Source organism: Vanacampus margaritifer, chromosome 6 (genome assembly GCF_051991255.1).
Source record: "Vanacampus margaritifer isolate UIUO_Vmar chromosome 6, RoL_Vmar_1.0, whole genome shotgun sequence".
Taxonomy (NCBI): Eukaryota; Metazoa; Chordata; class Actinopteri; order Syngnathiformes; family Syngnathidae; genus Vanacampus; species Vanacampus margaritifer.
In genome coordinates, this window is record NC_135437.1 from 25,248,974 (window position 1) to 25,272,711 (window position 23,738).

Genomic DNA, 23,738 nt, shown 5'->3' on the forward strand with positions numbered 1-23,738 from the left:
CTTTTCGTTTGATATTACTCACAGAGTGGCTTTAGCATTGGAAATAAAGAAGTGAAAACTCCCAAAGCTCTTGACAAAATAAATAAAAACTGAGCCTCCTCCACCCTTTCGCCACCCCGGGTAAAACTTTTCAGAGCCAAAACAGAACTTAAGTGACTCCCATGCTAAATCCGTCGGATTTAGTATGACGTCCGTCCACCTTTTGCAGCTAGAATAGCTTCGACTCTTCGGGGAAGGCTGTCCACAAGCTTTAGGGGGGAGTTCATGGTCATTTTTAACCATTCTTCCAGAAGCCCATTTGTGAAGTCACACACTGATGACGAGAAGGTCTGGCTCTCAGTCTCCACTCTAATTCATCCCAAGAGCCTTTTATTGGGTTGAGGTAAGGACGCAGTGCAGGTCAGTCACGTTCATCCACACCAAACTTTCTCATCCATGTCTTTATGGAGCTTGTGTTGTGTACCAGCGTCCTTTTAAATCCTGTAGATTAAGAATGGGTTGTCACGGAAGCAAATCAAAGCAGGGGAGCAAATTCTAATGGACAAACAAATCCAACCCAGTGCCGTCAAATAGAAGCATGTTTTTTTTTTCACATTTTAAACAAAAAAAAAACAGCAAACTTGAGTCTTTACAGAAATCTACAGTATGTAAATAAAGAGAACACGGGGCTCAAATATTGAACGTGTGCTCCTGTTCACGCATATGTGCGTTCATGCGGTGCATTGTAACCATGGCAGCAGCCCAGCTGTGTGCCTGAACACGTGCATCACACTCCTTTATTGAGCTCAGCAGGCGGTGCAGTTCATACACCTCCTTCTTCTTTTTTTTTGCTCAATTAAAGTGTATACAAATCGAAACATCTTTTTTTTTTGTAGATGAGCTGAAGACGATCCAAAGTGACTCTGGGTGAGATGCGGCTAATCACAGGGGGCATATATGATCGGCAAACAGAAACAACTAGGGGTGTTGGAAAAAATCGATTCGGCAATATATCGCGATATTACAGCGCTCAATTCTCGAATCGATTCGATACGCGGCCGAATCGATTTTTAAACGTCAATTTTTATGGGAATATTCAACAAAACGTCTTACTTAGGGTTAGGATTCACACATTAACTCATTCACTGCCATTGACGGCTATAGACGTCAAAAATTAATTTTAACAAATTCTATTCGTTTAAAAAAAAAATCCACTTTTGCTTAACAAGAGTATGAAAACCTAGGAAAAAAAAGATTGTAAATTTAGAACAGATATAACATTAGTGACTAATCGTTAGTTAACTAGTGAAGTCATGTGATTAATTACAATTTAAAAAAATGTAATCGCCTGACGGGCCTAATTAAAAAAAAATATTAAAAATAAGGGGCATTTAATCGTAATTAATCGCATGATAATTTTATATCTGTTATTAATGTACAGTAAAAAAAAAAGGTTTGCATAAAAAAATTAATAAAATGAAAAATTGTTAAACTAATAGAAATAGTTCACATTAATTTTTTACGTCTATAGTCGTCAATGGCAGTGAATGAGCTAAGCAAAAAGGAAGAATGTTATATTAATGGAACATTAAGCCTTAATATTTAATTTCAGTGCTGTTCAAACATGAAACAGACTGCAACCTGTTTGTTAAATGCAGTGGCTCAGTTATAAACCTGAATTTTCCGATAAATAAATATTTTCATACAAATCTTACAGTGTACATGTACAAGTTCACTGATTAATATTTTCTAAATTTGAGTAAAAATTAAACAAGTTAAAAACATTTCACTTCACAACACCATGATGAATAAAGATAATAAATTTTTACAAGCAAAAATTGTGAAAACATCACGTGAATTATTTCCAAGTAACTGATTTAAAAATGATAAAAAAAAGATTGTTAAAGATTGCTCCTATCGTGTTGGGGCTGCTGTGCAGAGGCTGATATATACTGGTGGGCTACAGGTTTTCGACCACCACAAAATCTAATAAAATCTTAAACTATTTGCCCTATAGTACGACGGCGTATTAGGGCCACTTATAAATATATACAGTATATATTTTTAGAGGGGGGTAGGTAATATTCCCCCAAAAAACTCACAAATTTCCACTTTATAAAGTGGCAAATTTGCAAGAGAAAAAAAACTTGTTAATTAACCACTTTATAAAGTGGCAAATTTGTGACTCAATAAAGTGGCAAACTTGCGACTTTATAAAGTGGCAAATATGCGAGAAAAAAACGTGGTTAAGTGGTAAGGCAAGTTTCTGAGTTTTTTTCTCGCAAATTTACCACTTTATAAAGTCTCCCCCCAAAAAAATCCCTGCAAATTTGCCACTTCAACCCCCCCAACCCCCATCTAATTTTTTTTACTTATACTTGGCCCTAATACGCCTTCATATTATAGAAAGCCGTTCCGGTAATTTTTTCAAAATATTTAAACAAAATGCAATTGCTTGATTGAGTGATTTTGGTGTGCTCCACTGGCGAGCGGTCATAATAAGCTATTCCATGCCCAAGCCTTTTAATAAAAGCATTGAAAATATGTATCTGACTATTATGCAATACCTTAGTTCTACTGCTTTGGTCTTTAAATCCCTGTGTAATTTGTCCTGCTTTGCTCGTGCAGAGGTGGAAAGCCAACAGCTTGTTTCGCGCATGCGCAATGAGAGATCAAGTCGTGTTAGTTCCGAGAGGTTGTTTCTGTACGTGTGCCTTTTGAATGGCAAAAAAAAGCTGGCAGTAACGCAGCATTGGCAACGCGCATGCGCATAATTGGCTTACTTGGCTTGTTCTCCGGTAAACAGTCAGTGGTTGAGAAGAGGACCGGCAAACGCCGGATTTTTACCCGGGATGGGAACCATCGCTGGCGGGGTACATTTTTGAAAATCTTTGGTGTCCTGGAGGTCTTTTGGGCAGCCTTTATTTCCCAAACCCTACGTCCTACCGGGGACATACGGGCATCCCCGGATTCGTCTCAACAAGACCTTTCCAAATGTGTATGGCCCGGCAAATGGCAGATTTTATGCCCGAGGAGGCTCCAGCGAGAATATAATTTCACGTGATCATCCTACTGAAGTAGCCTCACTTTCAAGCAAGGACGCGTGAGAAACATAAATGGCTAGCTGGCTATCCAGATTAAAACTCTTTGACTGCCAAAAACGTTAAATAACGTTTAGTAAAATCCTATGGAGGATTGCCAAAGACGTTAAAAGACGTTTGTTTCAAAACAGAGGTGAAACTAACCATTTTCTATTGTTGATTACTGAAGAACGGAATAAGGTAGAAACAAACTTTTTTTTTCTGATGGAAGATGGGAGTCCTATCGTTCATTTGGTAGTATGTGTGTTTCCATAGTCCAAACACATAATTTTCTATGGACCTTGAAAGATCAGTCAAAATGCTTAAAATCGGCTGGCACTGGGGACAACCCGTTTCTGAAAACGTCTGGCAGTCAAAGAGTTAGCTAACTTTATTGTTGGTTCAAACCTCTTGCGGCTCTGCTGCGATGTAAGTTTTTCCTCTCTCGGGATTGAGCACACTTCATGGGCATGAGCCAGTTCTGAATACTGTATATTCCAACGTATTGGCAAATGAGTGGGCATGTGATTTTGTCATTTCACTCACCAGTGTGTGTGCATCAACCTGCGTCAGTCCTGAATATTTGCGCTTGATTTTATACCTAGATATCGTATGAAAACATGTGTGACTACAGCATGTCTACTCTAAAAGGTCACCGCTCGCTCGCTCTATGAATTAAAGTCAGACAACATTCCAAATAGGTTCTTCCATTCTTCGAGTTTTCTGTATGTGGCCCTCAGAGGAAGACGTTTGGACACCCTGTTTTATGCAGTGCAAAGAAGGATGCAAAACAAACAAACAAAAGTCTTCGCTGATTGAACAAGCGCTCTCTTTCGTGTGCATACTTGAGATCACGGCATTGCAGTGGTACGTTGGAATCCCCCTTTGCGACTTTCTGCCGCCATTCCCTCCTCTTCCTTTGCTCCACTGTAAACTGCCTGCTCTAAATGTGGCACCGGAGCCGCTCAAGGAATCCCTTCCAAATGTTTTCCATATTAGTTCAGCGCCTCCTGTTTCCAAATAGCAGCTATGGTGAGAGGAGGCCTGGGCAGGGAGGGGAATAAGAGGTGGGGGCGGGAGGCTCCAAGCTCCTTTTTTCAAACGGCGGCCGAAAAAGTGGTGAGGACTGAGAGGTGCAGACCGTTAGGTAGCGACAGGAAACATGGGCAAGAAAAGTTCCTCAGAGCAGAGGGATGGCGGAAAGAGGAGAGAAGACAGCCCAACGGCAGACGACGAGCGCAAGTGCCGAGTGTGCCGCTTCCCTCTGCTTGTGGCCCTGTCGCAACTGCTCCTGGGGGTCGCCGTCACAGTGGTGGCCTTCCTCATGCTGGCCGTCAGCCCGTCACTCCTGGCCAGAGAGACGCCACACTGGGCTGGGATCATTGTAAGCGCCGTTTTTTGTGCTCACCTTCTTACATTCCTTGCATGGACGCTTCTGGTTTCTTGTTACGAGTGCATGTAAGGAAATGTGTCTCTATTTTCATCACACTGCGAGTCCAGTGATGGCCTCGCTTCACTGGTATTAGCACACAAAGATCTAGTCGAAGTAGTTTGGATTCAACTGACAATGTCCAATAAAACTCGTGTTGTTTTGATAAGTAATCCGTTACAATCTCGCAAGTGAAACATGCCACTTTGACCTTTCGCAATGCGACCTACAGTCGCTGACTTCCTCTAAGTGTCCGCTCACGAGTGCACAGATTAGTTAAACCGCAAGAGGGTGAATGGAAGCAAATGAACGCTTCCTGGTTGGTGAGAAAATTTCACATGAAATCATCCGTGTGGAGTTTCTCCACCGTATGTCACATGGTGGTTGTTGTTTTTGTCAGGTGCGGCTGGTTGATTAGATCAGTGTCCTTGAGTCACACTATCCAGCCTGTTTTCCATGTCCCCCTATTCCAGGGGTGGCCAAGTTCGGTCCTCGAGAGCCACTATCCAGCCTGTTTTCCATGTCTTCCTCCTTCAGCGCAGCTGATTCTAATGATCAGCTCATCAGCAAGCTTTGCAGAAGCCTGATAACGATCCTGATCATGAATCAGGTGTGTTAGTGGAGAGAAACATGGAAAACAGGCTGGATAGTGGCTCTCGAGGACCCAACTTGGCCACCCCTGCCCTATTCCAACACAGCTGAGGATCGTTATCAGGCTTCTCCAGAGCTTGCTGATGAGCTGTCGTTGGAATCAGCTGTGTTGGAATAGGAAGACATGGTTTCCAAACCATCAGACCTCTCTGTCCAGAATGTGATGTGACTACATTGTGCTTCATAAACGATATTGCTGAGTTTGTTTGTCTCTTGGGAATTTGTCAGAGTAAACCAGCTCTCGCCTGAGGGTGTTGCTGCGTCTATACAGTATGTTATGTTTGGAGAGCATCCTTCTCATTTTCTCAGACAAACCAGCCACATAAGGGAGCACCACATTCCGTCTCAAGCGTGGTGACCCTCCTTCTCCTGGCGGACTCGGAAAAAAAAAAGCCCGAAAGTTAAACCAACATTCTATATTGAGAGGACAAGCATGCACATAATTATACATGTAAACTAAGCAGAGCCACACTGTCACTTGAGGCAAACTGAATGTCGGCATAATCAGTTTAAGGCGAACTGCTGCTGTTATTTTTTTTTTTAACTTGAATAATATTCCGTTTTCATTGGCATTGTCAGAGAAGTTAGGGTAGATGAAAAATAACTCCTACTTTCAAAAACTTCTTAGTTATGACTCCATTGAGATTTTTGAGTAGTGACATGAGTGGGTGACCAGGAGCTCTTTGGGGTTGGTTAAAGAAAGAAGCATTTTGTACCAAAGCAAAGACTTTGGAAGAACTTGGACGGTTGCTGATAAAATCAGTGGCGACTCCAGAGATCAAATTTCCAATAAAATATAGTACTAATAAAGTCAATCATTACAAAAAAAAAAAAATCGTTTGAATGAAATTCATAAGTTACCTTTTACACTACCTGTTAGTTTGCATGAAGTCAATTTATCCAGATGTATGATGTGGGATGTGTTGGTTAACTTTGAGATAAAACTTTCTTAATCACGTGAAGTTCGTAAAATGTATGAATAGACTGACAACCAAGGTTAGTTTAGACACCTAAAACTAACGAAATAACAATAACTAAAAAAAACAAAAAACATTTTCATTAATGAAATAAAATAAAAACAAAAATGCTATTTAAAAAAGTAACTGAAATTACATTTTACATTTACAAAACTACTTAAAACTAACTAAAATTATAGTGAAAATGTCCTTAGTTTTCATCATTGGTAATAAATTTAATACATGAGCCTTTTGGGTTGATTTTTAAATGTGATTGAAGTATATTGTTTTGATTTTAGCCGCAATAAGGACGTTTAAAAGTGTGTCGCACAGAAGTGATGTCATCTAGCAGCAGCCAATAGAAAAGCACCTTCAGATAACGTCGCTCCTCTGCGACAATTTTGCGTGTTTGACTTTTGGCTCCAATGGCGAGCTTTGGCTGCATTTTCATTTAATTCAGCCGAAACGCAACGCTAAATAAGAAGTGTGTTGCTTTTTTCATTTTACCCTGGTATGTATTAAAGGGACTGCTACATGAGAAATTTTAGCCATGTTAAAATGCTAATTCCTCACCAAAAACATGACCAAAGTTCTGTTTTCCTCCATTCGCCCTTGTATGAATTTTTTTTTCTCTTTTTTAAGGAGAGCTTAGTATTGTTCATTCGATTTGACATCATCATTGCTCTCCTTTTTTAAAAAATAAAAAAATAAAAAAAATGTTTTTTTTTCTCATTTTTTTATTTTTTTTTATTTTTTTTAATATATATACATATATATATATATATATATATATATATATATATATATATTTATAGATATATATATATACACATATATATATATATATATATATATATACATATATATATACACATATATATATATACACATATATATATATATATATATATATATATATATATATATATATATATATATATATAAAAAATTTGTATGTGGGTGAGTATGTGTATGTGCGTGTGTGTGCGTGCGTGCGAGCATGTGTGTATTCATCAGTTCACCTAGAGCCCATTAAAAAAAATCCCATACTAATAATATAATATAATAATAAATTGCCAAATGCAGAAACATCAATGTAAGTTATCACGATGTAGTGGCTCTCGCTAACAGACAGAATTAAGTAAACAGAATTAGGTTAAAAAAATTTATTTTTTATTTTTTTAATATTTTTTTCTCTCCTCCTTCTTTGCTCCAACCTCTCTGCTCCCCTCCACTTCCACCATTTCTTGCGGCAAGGACCCGTTTTGTTTCAATAGTTTATTCAAGAATTGATGACCAAACGCAGAGCTTTAGAGTCAATTTTAAAAATCGGCCTAAAAGCTATCTGTATGTTTCGTGGGCATTGCGCGATTAAGCCGGATCGGACGACGTCATGAGAGGGGCGCGGCAGATGCGGGGTTTTACTGAACCGAGCGTTTGACTTCGGGGTAAGAAAAATAGCCACCGAAATAACTCATATTTCATAAGAAATTACATCGGGATTGTGTCAAAGGAAATATTTCATAATTATATGCCTATAGTTAACTGTGGAAGGGCTTAAAATACCATGGTGTAGTCCTTTTAAATGTTGCACACAAGTAATACACATTAAAAAAAGAAAAAGAAAACTAATACTAAAACTAAACTAAAATTAAGCATTTTTGAAATGACAAAAACTAATAAAAACTAACAGAACCACCCTGAATACTAATTAAAACTAAGTAAATTCAAAAACACAAAACTCAAAATGAAATTAAAACTATACTATAAAACTATAATGAAGATCCCAAAACTATAATAACCCTGCTGACAATTAAAAAAAAATCTTTAAAAAAGGCATGCTATATTAAGGAATAGATTTTCAAATATAAGAGGCTCCACTCATTCCCTTTCAAGTCAGCGAACTAGAAGTGCGCACAGTCTTTGACATTACAGAAGCAAAAATAAACTTGCTGGAGTCCATGCAGAAGATCCACAGACGCAAACTACCTTTAGCAAACAATAACAATAATAATGATGTGTTCAATGAATTGATTTCTTTCAGAGGGTGTATTGCATTCTGCTGTCCTATTTATGAAAGAAATACGATGACATCCAGCACACATGTTCACAGAGCCTAAAATCTGTCTGGCTGCGACTCGGTCAAATTCACCATCGCACAACCTACGCCACAACTTAGACCTACTCTGAGCTGGTCTAATGTGTCATGTGGTCTTCCAGATTCACAAACACGGTAAACTAGACTTGTCCTGGCATGAAAATCCAAATGCACCAGTTTGTACGCCAAGTACACGAGCTCATTGAGTTCAAGTCAAGTCTAGCCAAGCAAGTCAAGACGACTGGATTCCAAGTCATGTGAATCGAGCCCCCCACCTCCTATGCAGGTTTACCTATTAAAGTGTCTGGTACGGTGTTTGCTATCTTCTTCCACTTAATAAATCAGGGCACATTAAATTGAACAACACAGCCTTTGTTTGTTTCAGCCTTATCTTAGTGTCTATCCAAGATGTAATCTGCTGTCGAAAACATCCCTGGTCATCAACGTCCCGAGTTAGCTTCTCACGAGACAAATCCAAGTGAAAAACACTGAGGTCATCAAAAACTTTCCAGAGACTGTTGTTGAGTGCTTAAGAACCTGGGAATAACCGTAAAATTAGAAGCTGCACGTTAGTCACAAGACTCCAACTGCACTGTGGAAAGAGTGTGAAAGAAAGACAGTGTCTGTGGAAGTTCGAGAGAGTCATGTAATCGCTTAATATGCAATCATTTACTGGCAGTTGTCAACATTCGAGCAAAACAATGTGTTGTGTTTCAGGACCCAAAGCAAACACACACACACAAGATGATCAATTTTAAAAGTGATTTATTTTTATTTTTTTTTTAATGAATGACGCTAAGGTGTGTGTATTGTTTTGCAGCTATGTTTGGTTGCCATTGTGGGATTCATCCTGTACTGTGTCAACAATCGCCCAGATGAGCGCTCCACTGTGCAGTTCATTTTCAAGGTGGGTCTATATGTACACGAGTAAACAGGATGTGGTCATGTTGACAGTCTTGTCGCGCAGAAATCAATAAGGTCCTCTAATTCATTTACAACCATGGAAACGGCATAGGGAGACTGTGGTAAGTTGAGCATAGGTGCAAAATGAGCCACCACTTTTTGCTAAGAAAAGAAACCATTCAAAAGATGATCATGTGACTATGTTGATGTTTATGATCCCCACCCCCTCCATGTTCCCAAACTGGAACTAGCATAAAAGTGCGCCATATTAACTGTAGCGGACAATAATAAATTCAATCTGATAGCCCTCTAATTTGGCTGTATAGCAACTAGGGCTGACACTATCAAATATTCTTAGAATTGATTATTCTATTGATTATTCCGTCAATAAAATGGACAGGATTGAATTGAAGTAAATCAAATCGAATCGGGAAAAATTTTAATCGAATCGAACTGAGCTCTCATGAATCAAAAATTGCCGGCCCTAATTATATTCTCTGATTTCTATAATTGTTCATGAAAGCAGACTGAGTGATCGTTTGTGCTCAATCCAAAGACCCTTGCAAACATTTACTTTGACTTTGGAAAAAATGTTGGAATGTCCAAACGAGTAACCACATCCTTTTCAAAAAGGTTGGTGAGTACGACGTCAACCCCTCTCATGTGATTGCTCAATTGTTGTTTATTTTTTTTTAGCACTAAACATGTGACCAAATATATATATAAGACATTACTTATGTCAAGGACATGATAAAAACTCCACAAATATTGAATTCCAAAGTTTGCGGAGGGATTTGATAAATTAAATTATTAAAATAAAAATGTAATGAATAAAAATAAAATTAGTAAATAATATCAGGGATGTGATTTTTCCGCTAATTCGCGGAATTCAGCTTTTTTTTTTATCTCCCCCCACAAAAAAAAATTCCGATTTTTTTTTTTTTTTTTTTAGTAGTTCATTGTGTATGCACATGACTCCGACAGATAACATCTTCTGCTATAACAAAGACATTTGTGGTATGCTCTAATATGAGTTACTTTTCATTTGGTCATGATACAATTATTTGTTCATGAAATTTGAACTCAACATTATTTATGTGTTAACGTAGTAATCACATTAGTTAGTTATGATGATATTCTCAGTGATATCAGTCCAATGTTTTTGAATGTGACTGATTTTGAGTTGACTAAAACTGCCATTTTATATGGGATAGTTCAATATACATTGAAAATTTATGCTGTTGTTTTGTCTATTTCTTTGTCATGTGAGTGCATTGAAAGTACTTAAAAACAAAAACCCATGAGCTCCGGGCCCTTGTCCCCCCACCAGGGCACTGCCCTGGACCTAGCTGGGTGCCAGCGGCCCCCAGACCCCCGGCTAAATTTTCAGATAATTTCACTTTGGTCAAATCACATCCCTGAATAATAAACATTTTAAAAATAATAACAAATAAATAAAATAAAAAAGACAATTAAGCAACGACCTAAAGAATTATTAAAATAGTTGTTGATTAAATTTTTAAGTAATAGATTACTTGTCAATTAATCGATTAGTATGTCTAATAGCAACATAATAAGATTTTCAGATAATTTCACTTTGGTCAAATCACATCCCTGAATAATAAACATTTTAAAAATAATAACAAATAAATAAAATAAAAAAGACAATTAAGCAACGACCTAAAGAATTATTAAAATAGTTGTTGATTAAATTTTTAAGTAATAGATTACTTGTCAATTAATCGATTAGTATGTCTAATAGCAACATAATAAATTTAAGCTCCAACAGAGTTTGCATCCGTTACCACTTGATGGAATCTATGACTAAAATTTATTATAAAGTGTATACAGACTCAAGGTCCTCAATACTTAATTCAGGATTCTGTACTATTTTTATGATAAACCTACAGAGAGAACATCACGCTGAGGAAGGGAGAGGTGGAAAGAGCGGGAAATGTGGATGGATGGGTGAGAGCAAGGGACGGGGGGCACGGCTGGGGGATGTAGGAGGGAAAAACAAGAGATGGCTCCATTTACCCCAGCATTCTCTATTTTTATGTTCATCTGCTCCGAAAAAAAAAACGTAAAACTCCTTTCATGTTGTGATCCTGAAAGCGAAAAGTGGCTCAACCTAAAATAGTCTCTCTCCAGAGAGAAAAAAAATGCCAAGAATTATTATTTTTTTTTTATGTGCAAAATACATAACTTCATGGAATAGTTTCATTCACAAGAATGTACGTAGTTGCGATCTTAAAGTAGATCAAATCAGTCTATAACGGAGTGGTACAGCCTAGAAAGAGTCCTCATCTCTTCATTCATCTTTTGCTTTGTGCACGTGCCATGTTCGTAGCGGTTGCATTCATTGTATTCAAAGAATTTATGAAGAAATATTGCAAGAAGGCCACGTAAAAAAATCCACATTGTGTGTGCGGTTAGTGTTGATTTATTAAAAGTACGAATATTAATGTAATACTGGTACTATGTAAGAAAAGGACCAAAATGTGCACAGACCAAGCACAACATTTATAAAAAAAAATAAAAAAAATAAATAATTCCTTCCTTTTTTTTTCTTCTCCAGAAGACCAAGCACAACATTATAACCACTCGCACTAAACAACAATGCCAATAATAGTGATTATACAAGAGCAGTTTCAATTCGCCTTTACAAAGCTGGCCGCAGAAAATGGACGAACGGGAGTATTTGCAGTCAAAAAACATGTTTGACTTCAGTCATTCCTCAATGTCTTATTTTTAAATTGTACATCATTTGTGTGTGATTGTTAAAACACGCATGCGGCGAACAGAGGCAAGCACAAGAATCCGTTTCTTTTCGTGGTCAAATGCAAGCGTGACTCGCCAACGAAACAGTTGTTGATCCGTTTGCTGTGACCGCGCCCCCCCCCCCCCCCCCCCTCCTATCAGACCATGCTTCAGATTTCACGGCTGTTCCAAAATTAGCATGAATGCCATTTGGAATCAAGCGCCGCTCATCATCTTGCATAATACATAAGGAGGGCGTAAGTAAGGACAAACATGCCAGCAAATGAGGGCTGCCGTTATATAAGTGAAGGATTAAGATCAAACTTAAGTGTTATTGCGCTTGTGACGTTGCATAAATATCATAAAGCCATTGTCACATTTTACAACTGTATTTTTAGATACTGGCGGTCGCTCAGAACACACACACACACAAGCCCGGTTCCTGATCTGAGGGTCAGGCCTTGCCCTGTAGGATTGTGGGTAATCTCTTTGAAATGAACCTGCAACAGGCACAGAGCCAGCACGCACGCCTCTTTACGAATGTTGAGTTCTCCGGGTTAATCAGGAGACAAGGAGACGGAAAACAGAGAAAATATGCAGTTCATACTGAAGTACATTGTGATCATGTGTCATTTTATAATATGCCCAAGTCATGTCCTTTGAGGTCACAGTGTAGATGACCTTTGACCATTAAAGTGTAATCATTCCGCCTTTATCTCAAGCGGACCTCTGGGCCTTATGCAATAAAAATCCCTCCAGACGTTTTTTACAATAGAGATCATGCGATTCGGGCCTAACTAACTTGAGGCTACGAATTGCAATTCCCTCACACAAGTCATGTGAATGAATGCTGTAAAAGGGATAAACGCAGAAATCATTTAGACCATAAAAGCCGGTTAATACACGAGTGAGTGGATGAGTCACCGGATTGCATTCTAATTGTGAATTCAGAAGCATCAGAGCAAATGGATGCTGAGTAAATTCTTGAAGACAACATAGGACATCATTTTTCTTTTTTTCCGTCAATTCATTAAATATCCTGTCTTCTTGAAGAACAAATGTGTTCTGATTGAGAAAAGTAACAATGCAGCTGTTGCCACAAATTGTGCTTTGGATCGGTTGTTGACTTATGAACGCCACATTAGAAAAGTGCAACAATGATAATAACACTACGGTTCTTATGAAATGTATGCTAGCAACTAGGAAGTGTTACTTTGCTATTCGGCTAAAGTATGAAAGGATTCAAAGCCCTTATTAACACGATTGCATATTATTCCAGATGGCTCTTTGTTACAGGTTGTCAGCATAACGGGAATAGAATTTAGGAAGTCGTTTTAGGCAGCTTCTTGTAGGAAAAAAAAAATCCAATATACCGAAAGCAAGTAGTGCTTGGACCCGAATAATAATCGCTCACTGATCCCACACCAGACACACATTTCATTCCGTTAAGCAGGGTACACTCGAGCTGATTTTTAAAGAGATAGCTACTTGACTCATTTAGCCATTTGATATATAATATTTTGTCTAATATCAATGTGAGAACTTTCATTATTTTTCATGTACAATTAATACCTTTAAAAACACATTTTGCCACTTGCTGTCGACTGAAAATGACATATCACGTGTGCACAGGAAAACAGCTAACGATGGCTCAGTTTGCTAACAATACATGACCAAACCCAGAAAACAGGTGAGCCGTGATTGGTCGTTAGCTGTTGCCTGTGCAGCAGCTGTGATTCAGCTGTGAGCTGTGTGTCATTTTCAGTCGACAGCAAGTGTCAAAATGCCTTTTTAAAGGTGTTAATTGTACATAAAAAAATAATTAAGTTATCAAATTCATAAATTTTTATAACCGCTTATTCTTCATAAGGGTCACTGGCAGGGTGCTTATCCCAACCCACGCAGACACGGGGAGAACATGCAAACTCCATTCTGCAAGGCCGAAGCCCGGACTCGATCTTACGTCCTGAGTATTTGGAGGCGGACGTGCTAACCGGTCAAATTCATGATAGACAAAATATTAACTTTTAACTGCTGAAAATTGGAACTAGTAGTAAAGTATCCCTTTAACATCATAGGCTACCTGATTTTTTTGAAATGAGGAAAATAATCGGCTTGTAGATTAAGCCAGCACAGCATACACGGAATGACAATTGTGAGACTCCTCCTCAAACTACTAAACTCTGTTTTGGTACCAAGAGTGACCTGTGGGAGGCAGAACTGTGTGATGGGGGTAATCCAGATTGCCAGAAAATACAAAGAAGAAAGAGTATTAAGGCGAAGCAATGTGAAAAGCTAAGCTAACTGTTAGCATATTTGTTGGTATGTTGCAATGTCAAACTCTTTTTGTTTTTTTAATTATTATTGTGATGATAAACATTATTTAAGCAGTCAACATAACCAGTTGGTCCTCCAATGAAGTCCAGCAACAGCACAAACTTCAGGTCACTTCCTTAATTGCCATTTGTTTCAAGTCACAATTACGTGGGTTGTATTTGACCACCCAATTTGTGTGATCAGAAATATTGAACCTTTTTTGATTGTCGGGCAAAAACACCCTTGAAGGGGAAGTCAATCGATATGTTCTATGCAGCCCCACTAGTCTAGATATGGTATGTTGGTTAATATTGTGTTAGTGGAATATGAGTTAAGCAGCAAAATCCAGCCGTTTTTTATCCATCTCAGGGAGCATCAATTTTGCCACTCGCTGTCGACTGAAGATGACATAAATGTTGCTCAGGTCTCAGGTAACAACCGATTAAAGCGCAGCTTCAGAAAACAGGTGAGCTGTGATTGGTCGTTGCCTGAACAACTGTGATGTCATCTTCAGTCGAGAGGAAGTGGCAAAATGGCTGCCCCCCCTAAGATGGATAAAAACGGCTGGATTTTGCTTCATAACTCACATTCCACAAATGTAATATTAATCAGAATGTCATGTTTAGACTAGTGAGGTCACATATAACATATTATTGTCAAAAAAATGTTTACGGTTGACTTTCACTTTAAGACACATCTCTCAGCATTCACACAATAACAATATTGATCATGCATGTTTTTCTCCCGCGCACAGATCCTGTACTTCACCTTGTGTGTAATCGGCCTGGTCATATCCTTGTTGGCTGTGGCTTTTGCCGCATACCACCACGTGCAGACCAGCAGCTTCAGCTGCCTGCCCAGCACGGAGGCCTGCGTGTGCACGTTGGACCCGCGCGACCCCATCGCTCGCACTTTCACCTACGAGGGCGTCCGCGACTGTCAGGACATCACAGAGACGCTCACGCTCTACTACTTGCTCCAGATTGTGCTCAACTTGGGCCAGGCCTTCTTTTGCGCTGTGGGCGCCTTCATCATGTGGAAGCACCGCTACCAAGTCTTCTTCTCTGGCCTTCAAATCGGATCCTTCCAGCGCTGGAACAAAGCCTAACAGGATGACTCAGCGGATGACAGCGGACACGCCAACTTTGGCTCTTTATAGCCATCTTGTGTGGAAACTGTATTATATTTAAAATGCATTTTTGTACCACTTTTGTATGTTGCAGCTGGCGAGTGGTGTGTCACAAAATTACACAAGCAAGCATGCTTCCTCTAATAGATTTGGACCTTTACGTTATTCCATCAGAAGATGTGTGTATATACTCGAAATGTGTTTGTATTACAGATAGCAATACAAAATGGCATGTAATGTGTTCAACCTTGTGAAATATTCGGTTTGTTCTTTCTTTGGTTTAATTGTCATCTCCCTTAGTATATAGCTGACATTATTTTCATTTATGATGAAAGTATTTCAGGCAAAAATATGCATGAGAATCAGCTATTAACTCAATCACACCCAGCCATTTGCACTGAAGCAACCCCCTTCGCTCCCTGCTGTTTTACTGGATTTTGACTGATTTTGCAAGGCCCACATAATATTGTGTTCTATTGCTATAAAAACATGGAACCTACCAAAAGAAAGATTAGAGTCTCTTTCTTTCATCAAGAAAAAAGTATATTTGCATCTGTTTCCGTTTTGCAGCAATTAGCATTGAAAGATAGCCAAGTTTCATCATTATTCACAAACCTGTTTAAAACACTGGGAAAAAGAGCTTGTTGCAACATGGCCCTAGTGGATCTCTTATACTCGGCTGCCATTTGCTGGTCGTTTTTTATAATAACTAGCATTGCTTTAAGCGTCCTCTTCAGGTCAGAACGGCATCAAAGCCTTCTGCATGCTCTAGCATTAAAAAAACAACATGTAAATATACGTTTTTTGGGACCATGGCAATATTTAAAATAGAACATTTTAATACGTTTTTGGGAGCAAATGAGTTAATTTATTATTTTGCAGCCAGAAAGTCACATTATTTTGTTTTCAGTGGCATGTTGTTGTGTGATATTGACAAAAACTCAACAACAAAAGTATAACATTTCAAATTATATTGAATGGGATTTATTTTCCCCACTGATTTGCGTGGTTTTTATTTGTTTTTTGTCGGGTATAGGACTTCCCAACCATTGACATAGTATTAAGGCTGCCATATAATATACATAACATAATATATGTTATTGCTGACCAAATATATCACATGAATAGGTTGCAGGCCTGTTCTAAAAATAGACCACCAGTGATGGAACATTGTGATTTCCTATCGGAAATTCCACAGCAAAAATGGTAGTGTTAAAATTGCAGTAAAAGTTAAATTTGTGGGGGTTAATCTCAACTCCCAAAGTGTCATTTTAACATTTTCGGAGTAAAACGTCCAGAGTAGGTGTTATTTCACAGAGTTGATCACCTAGAGTCCGATTAAGTCTACAGCGTTTGATTAACTCCACCTTTGCACCTGCAAGTTGAGAGAGACAAATAAGCGCCATTTTTCTCCTCATCTTCCTTTGCTCCTTTGTTTATCACTGGGAAAGACTGACATTCAACAAAAGGAGTTTGGGCCCATGAAGTCATTTACACTCACAGAAGAGATTGTGGTCAACTTGTCTCAATTAGTTAATGGTCTTCAATGCAAAGTTGTTTGCAGTGAAATGATGACGTGGCAGTTTTGTTGAATAACTGATCGACTTGTGATCACATTGAAGTTGTTTACAAAGACTTAACGGCATGGTGGCTGGATGGCTCGGTGGGTCGTGCTGCTGACTTACGATTTTCTGGGGCTCAAATCTCCGTCAGGGTAAACTTAAGGTTTCAAACTAACACTGACAGAGAGAGGAAACCGATGCGTCTGAGTAAAGTTATTAGTCTACTTAGCCTTAACTTAACTCTACTTAGTGAGTTAGAAATGTCATCTCTCCCATTGTGAAATAGTGAGAACTCTGGAGAGTGTGGCGCTATATAAAGTCTAAAAAAAAAAAGAGTTTAAAATTAACTCTGAAATTAACTCTGTGGGAGTCAATTCAGCACTGGGCTTTTTTCTGTGTAGGAATGTTGGTGAAGCCATCATTTAAAAATGTGAACATTAGCAGGCATTACTAGAAAATAAAAGTGATGCGTATTAATGTTTATCTTAATTATTGGGAGACTTTATTAACATGTATTCCAATGAATGTATAGTAACATAATGATAGCATTATTAAAGGTCATTTGCTGTATAGGATATAAATTGACAGGCTTACGTTAACCAGTATATTGGCTAAAGGTTACACACCATGCATAGGGCGTTAACAATATATTCAATAAAATGGTCATCAGGGCTGCTGAGGGTGGATTTTTCGGCCGATCACCATCGGCGATCAACAAGTTTGAAAAAACGACAACCGAACAGGATTCAGTCAGAAGATGGCTCGATACATCTATATTTAGTCGACCGCCGCCATTTGAGGGGGATAGTAAATAGCAAAAACCCAAAGCCTTAATCCGTGGGGCCAATCAATGATGTTATTGATCAATCGGGCATATTAAGACATTCCATCCAATCACCGGTGTTGTATAAAACGCTAAATATCATCCAATCTCGAACCAGCCGATCAGATCGGATCTACAGTCTAGTCTAGAAAGAGACAGATGAGCGAGATTCCTATCTAATGAGTAACTAACTGCTTGCTACAAGGTTTTAGTTCAACAACATCCACTTTCAAGTGAAGCACGAGCTTCCTCTTCTTGTGTCTCTTCCTCAAGCTAATTCGGTGCTCTCGGCACTTCACGGTAGCGATTACGTGCACCCGTTGCACATATGTGCAAATAAATACATGCTACGTGCTAACCAAAGTCTTTTAACAGCCTCGTGTTTTTCTTCAACACCAGCGCTGCTTCCAATGCCCGAAAGCAAACGTATGACTAACGTGTGGCATCAGCAAGAGACAATGTCGTCTCTGTTTAAACTCACATGTATTTGACCGTGATCGAAACTGTTAATTGACAAGTGTGACTTCACATAGCTAATGAACTGCAATGTTTCCTCAAAGATCGCCCTGTCATGGCAATTAACCATTTAGCACACTTTACCTCAGCACTGGCGCATTGGAAATCAGTCTTGATGAATTATCTCGGGTGGGAGGTGGCAGCCAACTACTTGACACAGGTCCATTATAAATCATGCTCAACGAGAATAGTTGACATTATAATAATAATAAAAATGTGCATCATGGGTGATGATTCAAAGGCTGGGACCTTTGTGCTTGTGTTGTTTTGCGGTCATGACACATGTGACGACAAAAGGCTTAGACACAGCAAGTCACATGCCTGTCATCACGGGGGCAGGCTTATTTATAAAGGACACCAAGGAGGAACCTTCCGCCGACCTCCTTAACAATCAAATGTGTGGTCACTTGATCTTTCAAGACAAAAAAAACACTGCAGGATGTTGCTTCTGGTGACCCGTGATACAACTGTGATTCTCAAAACAGAAAACATTACCACTTAGGTTGCACAAAATGTGTCTTTAAAAAAAAAACAACAACAAAAAAAACAACTAATATATATATATATATATATATTTATTTATTTATTTCCACATGGTAGGGTAAAGGAGGGTCTGAAAATGGCTGGCCATTAATGTTCCTGTTTCGAGTTGCACCCTGTTTCAGCCCACGTTGTATAATTTCCACATTATTCACTGGCCACAACATTAACATGGCATCCTCCCTCATGCCAAAAAACATACATGTTAAATGATTAGAATTAGACTACGGCTCACTCAAATATAAAATATTTACTTAGCTTAACACACAAATTTGCACAGTCTAACAAAAGCCAATGCAAGATACCAAAAATTAATTTAAAGTCAACCCCCCTCAAATTATTTTGACAATAATATGTTCTATGCAGCCCCACTAGTCTAAATATATTATTATGGTTAACATTGCGTGAGTGGAATATGAGTTAAGCAGCAAAATCCAGCTGTTTTTATTCATCTTAGGGGGCGGCCATTTTGCCACTTGCTGTTGACTGAAATTGGCATCAATGTTGCTCAGGGCTCAGGTAACAACCAATCACAGCTCAGCTTCAGAAAACAGTTGTGATTGGTTGCCTGAGCCCTGAGCAACTGTGATGTCATCTTCAATCGACAGCAAGTGGGCAAAATGGCCGCCCACTGAGATGGATAAAAACGGCTGGATTTTGCTTCATAACTCACATCCCACAAATGTAATATTGATCAGAATGCCATTTTTAGACTAGTGAGGTCACATATAACATATTATTGTCCAAAAAATGTTTAAGGTTTACTTCCACTACTGCCAGACGTTTTCAGAAAAGGGATGCCGTGGGTGCCAGCCGATTTAAGCATTTTGACTGATCTTTCAAGGGCCACAGAAAATGTTGTGTTTGGACTATGGATCTTTCAAGGTCCACAGAAAATGTTGTGTTTGGACTATGGAAACACACATACTAGCAAATGAAAGATTAGACTCTCATCTTTCATCAGAAAAAAAACAGTTTGTTTCTACCTTATTCCATTTTTGAGTAATCAACAATAGAAAATGGTTAGTTCCACCTCTGTTTTGAAACAAACGTCTTTTAACGTCTTTGGCACTCCTCCATAGGATTTTACTGAACGTTATTTAACGTTTTTGGCAGTCAAATTAAGAAATATTTATTGTTTGCAAAAATGTAAAGAATTTTTTTTTGTATAAAATACATATTAAAAGTTAAAATGATATGACTACATCAGCATAATGTTGAAAGAGTACATGTTTGTAACAATTAGGTGGCTGACATGCTTTTGTCAAATTACCCCATAGATCAGGAATTATTGAAGACTTTCCACACCGTACATTCTGTCATGCAGAAAACATGCCACGCTACTAAAACAACCTGACACATCATAGCAAACCAAAGTGTGAATGAGCGTTTTCACTCGTGAGCACATTTCAGTAGTGTATGAAAAGTAAAAAATTACAATAGCGTGAGTGTTTTAGTGGTGTGTTTGAGCATTTTAGTAGTGTGGGTGCAAAAGAAAAAATGAAAAAAAAAGTCAGTAGTGCGTGAAAGAAGTGAAAAAAAAAAAAGTAGTGCATGTTAGGATTTAAATCGTGTATTTACATTATGTAAAAACGTGCGTGACAGCATTTCCCTAGTTTATAAAAGCAAAACAACAACAAAAGTAAAAAAAAAAAAAAAAGAAGTAAAACAGTAGTGTGTATGAGATTTGTAATCCTGAATGGAGCCTTTGACAGATCGTCACCTCCCTAGCTTTCTCTTCCTGACGCCACCCTATTCAATGATTACTGCACTTTATCCGTCTTGTCTACGCAGTAACAGCTGCTAAGCAAAGTGTCTCTGCGTGGGCTAAATTTAATGGCTGTCACGGGCAGCAGGAGCAGACGCAGGCCTGCTGGTGTAAACAGCACAGGCAAGCCAGGATGGGAGGGTGGGGGAGGGTTCCCTAACGTCAGGACACCTTGGGTGACTTTGTGGGCTGCATTAATCATGCGGGTTACACAAGGACAAACGTGAAGACGGTGAAGCATTAATAGCTTTGTATTAGCGTCGCATCATATTGTGGATGCTAATGCTAATCACAAGCTGCAGTTTCTTCAGACTCGTGACACCAATCTGTGCAAAAACAACTTAATGCACAAACTCCACCCACTTTTATCCATCTCAGGAGGCGGCCATTTTGCCACTTGCTGTCAACTGAAAATGGCATCACCGTTGTTCAGGGTTCAGTTATGACCAATCACAGCGCATCTGTTTTCTGTGTTTGGTCATGTGACGTTCACAAGCTGAGCTGTGATTGGTTGCTATCCGAGTCCTGAGAAGTCATTTTCTGTTGACGTGTGACAAAATGGCCGCCCCCTGAGATGGATTTCTGCTTTACTGTATTCATATTCCACAAACGTAATCTCAATTACAATACCGTGTTTAATACTGCATCCAAAATATTAATATAAAGAAAATGGTTGTATTGAACGGTCACCAGTCAATCGCAGGGTGACAAAAAGTTACTTTAATGCGTTTAATTACTTTTTACATTTAAACACGCCTGGCAAGTGACTCCAAAAGTTTAATCTGATGTAGAGTTCTTGCGTGCCAATTGGCAACATGAATGAAACCGCTCACATAACAACAACATGAGTTTCATTTCTAATATTAGAGAAGTAAGCAAATGTCAGAGTTTAAATACAGCAATGCCTGAATGAAGAAGGCCGCGTTATGTTCACGGTAAAAAGAGTTGTTTCGCAAACAAAGTGGAGAAAAAGTCTTCATCACATTTATAAATTCACTTTATTTAAACAGACAAGGTTTAAAAGAAAGAGTTACCACTTACTGTATCTGACATCCCATTCAAAATTAATCTCCTTATTGTCTCCAGTTATGCCAATGTAACATTTTAATTTTCAAGTAATAACTATCAATTTTATTCACATTCAATTATTACTCTGTGTAAATCTGAATTAAAAAAAAAGAAAGAAAAAGATGCGGTGCAGTGAATGCATCATAACCGAAGGCAATCCTCCAAACTGGCAAGGTTTTCTCCTTTTCATATGGAAAAAGTGCTTTTTAAACAAACCGTAATCCAGTTTTAAAACATGAGTAAGGCAGCAATGATTCCAAAAATGTAAAACAAACAAACAAACATATTCCTCCAGTTATAAAAAAAAGTTCTTAGCAGAAATCTAAAAGGAATGAGGAATCCTCCTAGCTCCAGCTAAGAACAAATCTCGGTACCAGTAGTCCACTTTCTGATTTGACGACGTGAAGAAAACGAAGGCATTTGGGCTGAGACAGCAAACACCTCATCTTACCACGACAATTCCCTTCCTTCACCCTCTATTGGGCACACCAACACCACACACACTGGCAGATGCGTGCCAAGTCCACTCAATCATTCCCAGAGCTGACCCACTCTGCATGCAAGTGTGCAGGCAAACCTCTTAACGGCACATAGGTGAAGATGTGGCCCATAAACGGCAACGCTGTCATGCAAAAAAAAAGGCACTTTGTGACTAATCATCTGTCAGCCACTGTTGAAGTAACTCTAGGTGTGCACATATGCATTTGTATTGTTGCCCCAGGGTTAGTTAGGGTTGTGAGACCCTCAGTGTTTAGAGACGTGATGGTTGTTTGTCTGCACAGGACTCAATAATCCTTGCCTCTGCTTGTGCTTCCTCTGCTCGGTCATCTGTGGAGGACACACAAGCACGCGGTGGTCAGAGAGGACGCCATTCACACGGGCATCAGCTGCTCGATCTGACCGCCTTGCTGTTGTTGTTTTTGTTCATTGGAAGCGTCAATCGCCCCCGGTGAGCGTGAGGTTGACACATCTGTCGCAAGAGGAACAAGGACAAGTCCGTGACCGGGATCACATGCCGAGGAGGCAGCGTAGTCATCCGCATGGCCCCGGACTGACTTTTAACCGGTCATAGGTCCGAAAGCCGTGTAGAGAAGTTGACCTTATATTTGTGTTCCTTGTCAGCATTAAGTGGGAGGGGCATGCCATCCACTCACTGGTGGTGTGCGTAATGACGGGAGCGGCATACCCACATTCAATAAATAGCAAATAGAAAGCCTTTGTTGTCATTGTTTGGGCACATATAACAAAATTGTAGAGCAGGGATGGGCAACTTAACTCATTCACTGCCATCGACGGCTATTGACGTCAAAAATTAATTTGAACTATTTCTATTAGTCTAACATTTTTCCCCACTTTTGTTAACAAGAGTATGTATAACTAGAATTTTTTTTATTGTATTAGAACAGATATAACATTTACGATTAATCGTGAGTTAACGAGTGAAGTCATGCGATTAATTACAATTAAAAATTGCAATCGCCGGACGCCCCTAATTTTGTAATAATCTTTTCTTTAAAAAAAAAAAAAAGATGATAAAAAAAGAAAAAAAAAGAAAAGATTATTAAAAATTAGGGGCATCAGGTGATTACAATTTGTAATTATAATTAATCGTATGACTTCACTAGTTAACTCATGATTAATCACAAATTTTATATCTGTTCTAAATGCACCCAAAAAATTCTAGGCTTTCATACTCTTGTTAACAAACATGGAAAAAATGCTAAGCTAATAGAAATAGTTCAAATAAATTTTTGACTTCTATTGCTGTCAATGGCAGTGAATGAGTTAATTAACTTAACCATATTTCATTAGTGCTACACATAAAAAACACACAAAACAAAAACGCCACTTGGACAAAATACGTGCTCTTAATGTTGATCATTTTTCATAATACATTTCTGCATGCATAAAAGATCCACTATCTTAACAGGGTTTGACGCAAACAACAAAATAACCACATACTGCAATTTTTTTTAATTTTATTCACCCTGAGCGCAAAGGGTTGTCTTGTATAAAAAATGACTATTCAAGGATGACACAAAAACTGCTGAACAGCAAACAAGCATTAAGTGCAAGAAGTCAATTTGCACATTTCTTCACAAAAAACAAATGACTCAAAATTTAACAATATTATTGAGGGATATGTTTGTGCTGCATATC

At 38.6% G+C, this 23,738-nt stretch overlaps 2 protein-coding genes across 5 annotated transcripts in view; one reads left to right on the plus strand and one right to left on the minus strand.

The window, feature by feature from the left end:
* Positions 1 to 4,183: 4,183 nt before the first annotated feature.
* Positions 4,184 to 15,804, plus strand: sspn (sarcospan (Kras oncogene-associated gene)). Its single transcript, XM_077568558.1, has 3 exons — positions 4,184 to 4,443; positions 9,014 to 9,100; positions 14,927 to 15,804. The coding sequence occupies exons 1-3, from the start codon at positions 4,222 to 4,224 to the stop codon at positions 15,278 to 15,280; spliced, it is 663 nt and encodes a 220-aa protein (XP_077424684.1). The 5' UTR covers positions 4,184 to 4,221; the 3' UTR covers positions 15,281 to 15,804.
* A 5,685-nt stretch (positions 15,805 to 21,489) lies between these two features.
* itpr2 (inositol 1,4,5-trisphosphate receptor, type 2) overlaps positions 21,490 to 23,738 on the minus strand; it is a 72,295-nt gene continuing 70,046 nt past the window's right edge. For all 4 annotated transcript variants that reach the window (XM_077568113.1, XM_077568110.1, XM_077568112.1 and 1 more), the window contains one exon: positions 21,490 to 22,406. In XM_077568113.1, the coding sequence (XP_077424239.1) occupies positions 22,323 to 22,406 (84 nt within the window). In that variant the 3' untranslated portion in view covers positions 21,490 to 22,322. The remainder of the gene's footprint in view (positions 22,407 to 23,738) is intronic.

Excerpts from the sequence above, each read along its gene's own strand:
- sspn (XM_077568558.1), top strand. The coding sequence starts at position 4,222 with ATGGGCAAGAAAAGTTCCTCAGAGCAGAGGGATGGCGGAAAGAGGAGA. Across the intron at positions 4,444-9,013 it reads CACACTGGGCTGGGATCATT|CTATGTTTGGTTGCCATTGT; the intron begins GTAAGCGCCGTT and ends ATTGTTTTGCAG. Across the intron at positions 9,101-14,926 it reads CTGTGCAGTTCATTTTCAAG|ATCCTGTACTTCACCTTGTG; the intron begins GTGGGTCTATAT and ends TCCCGCGCACAG.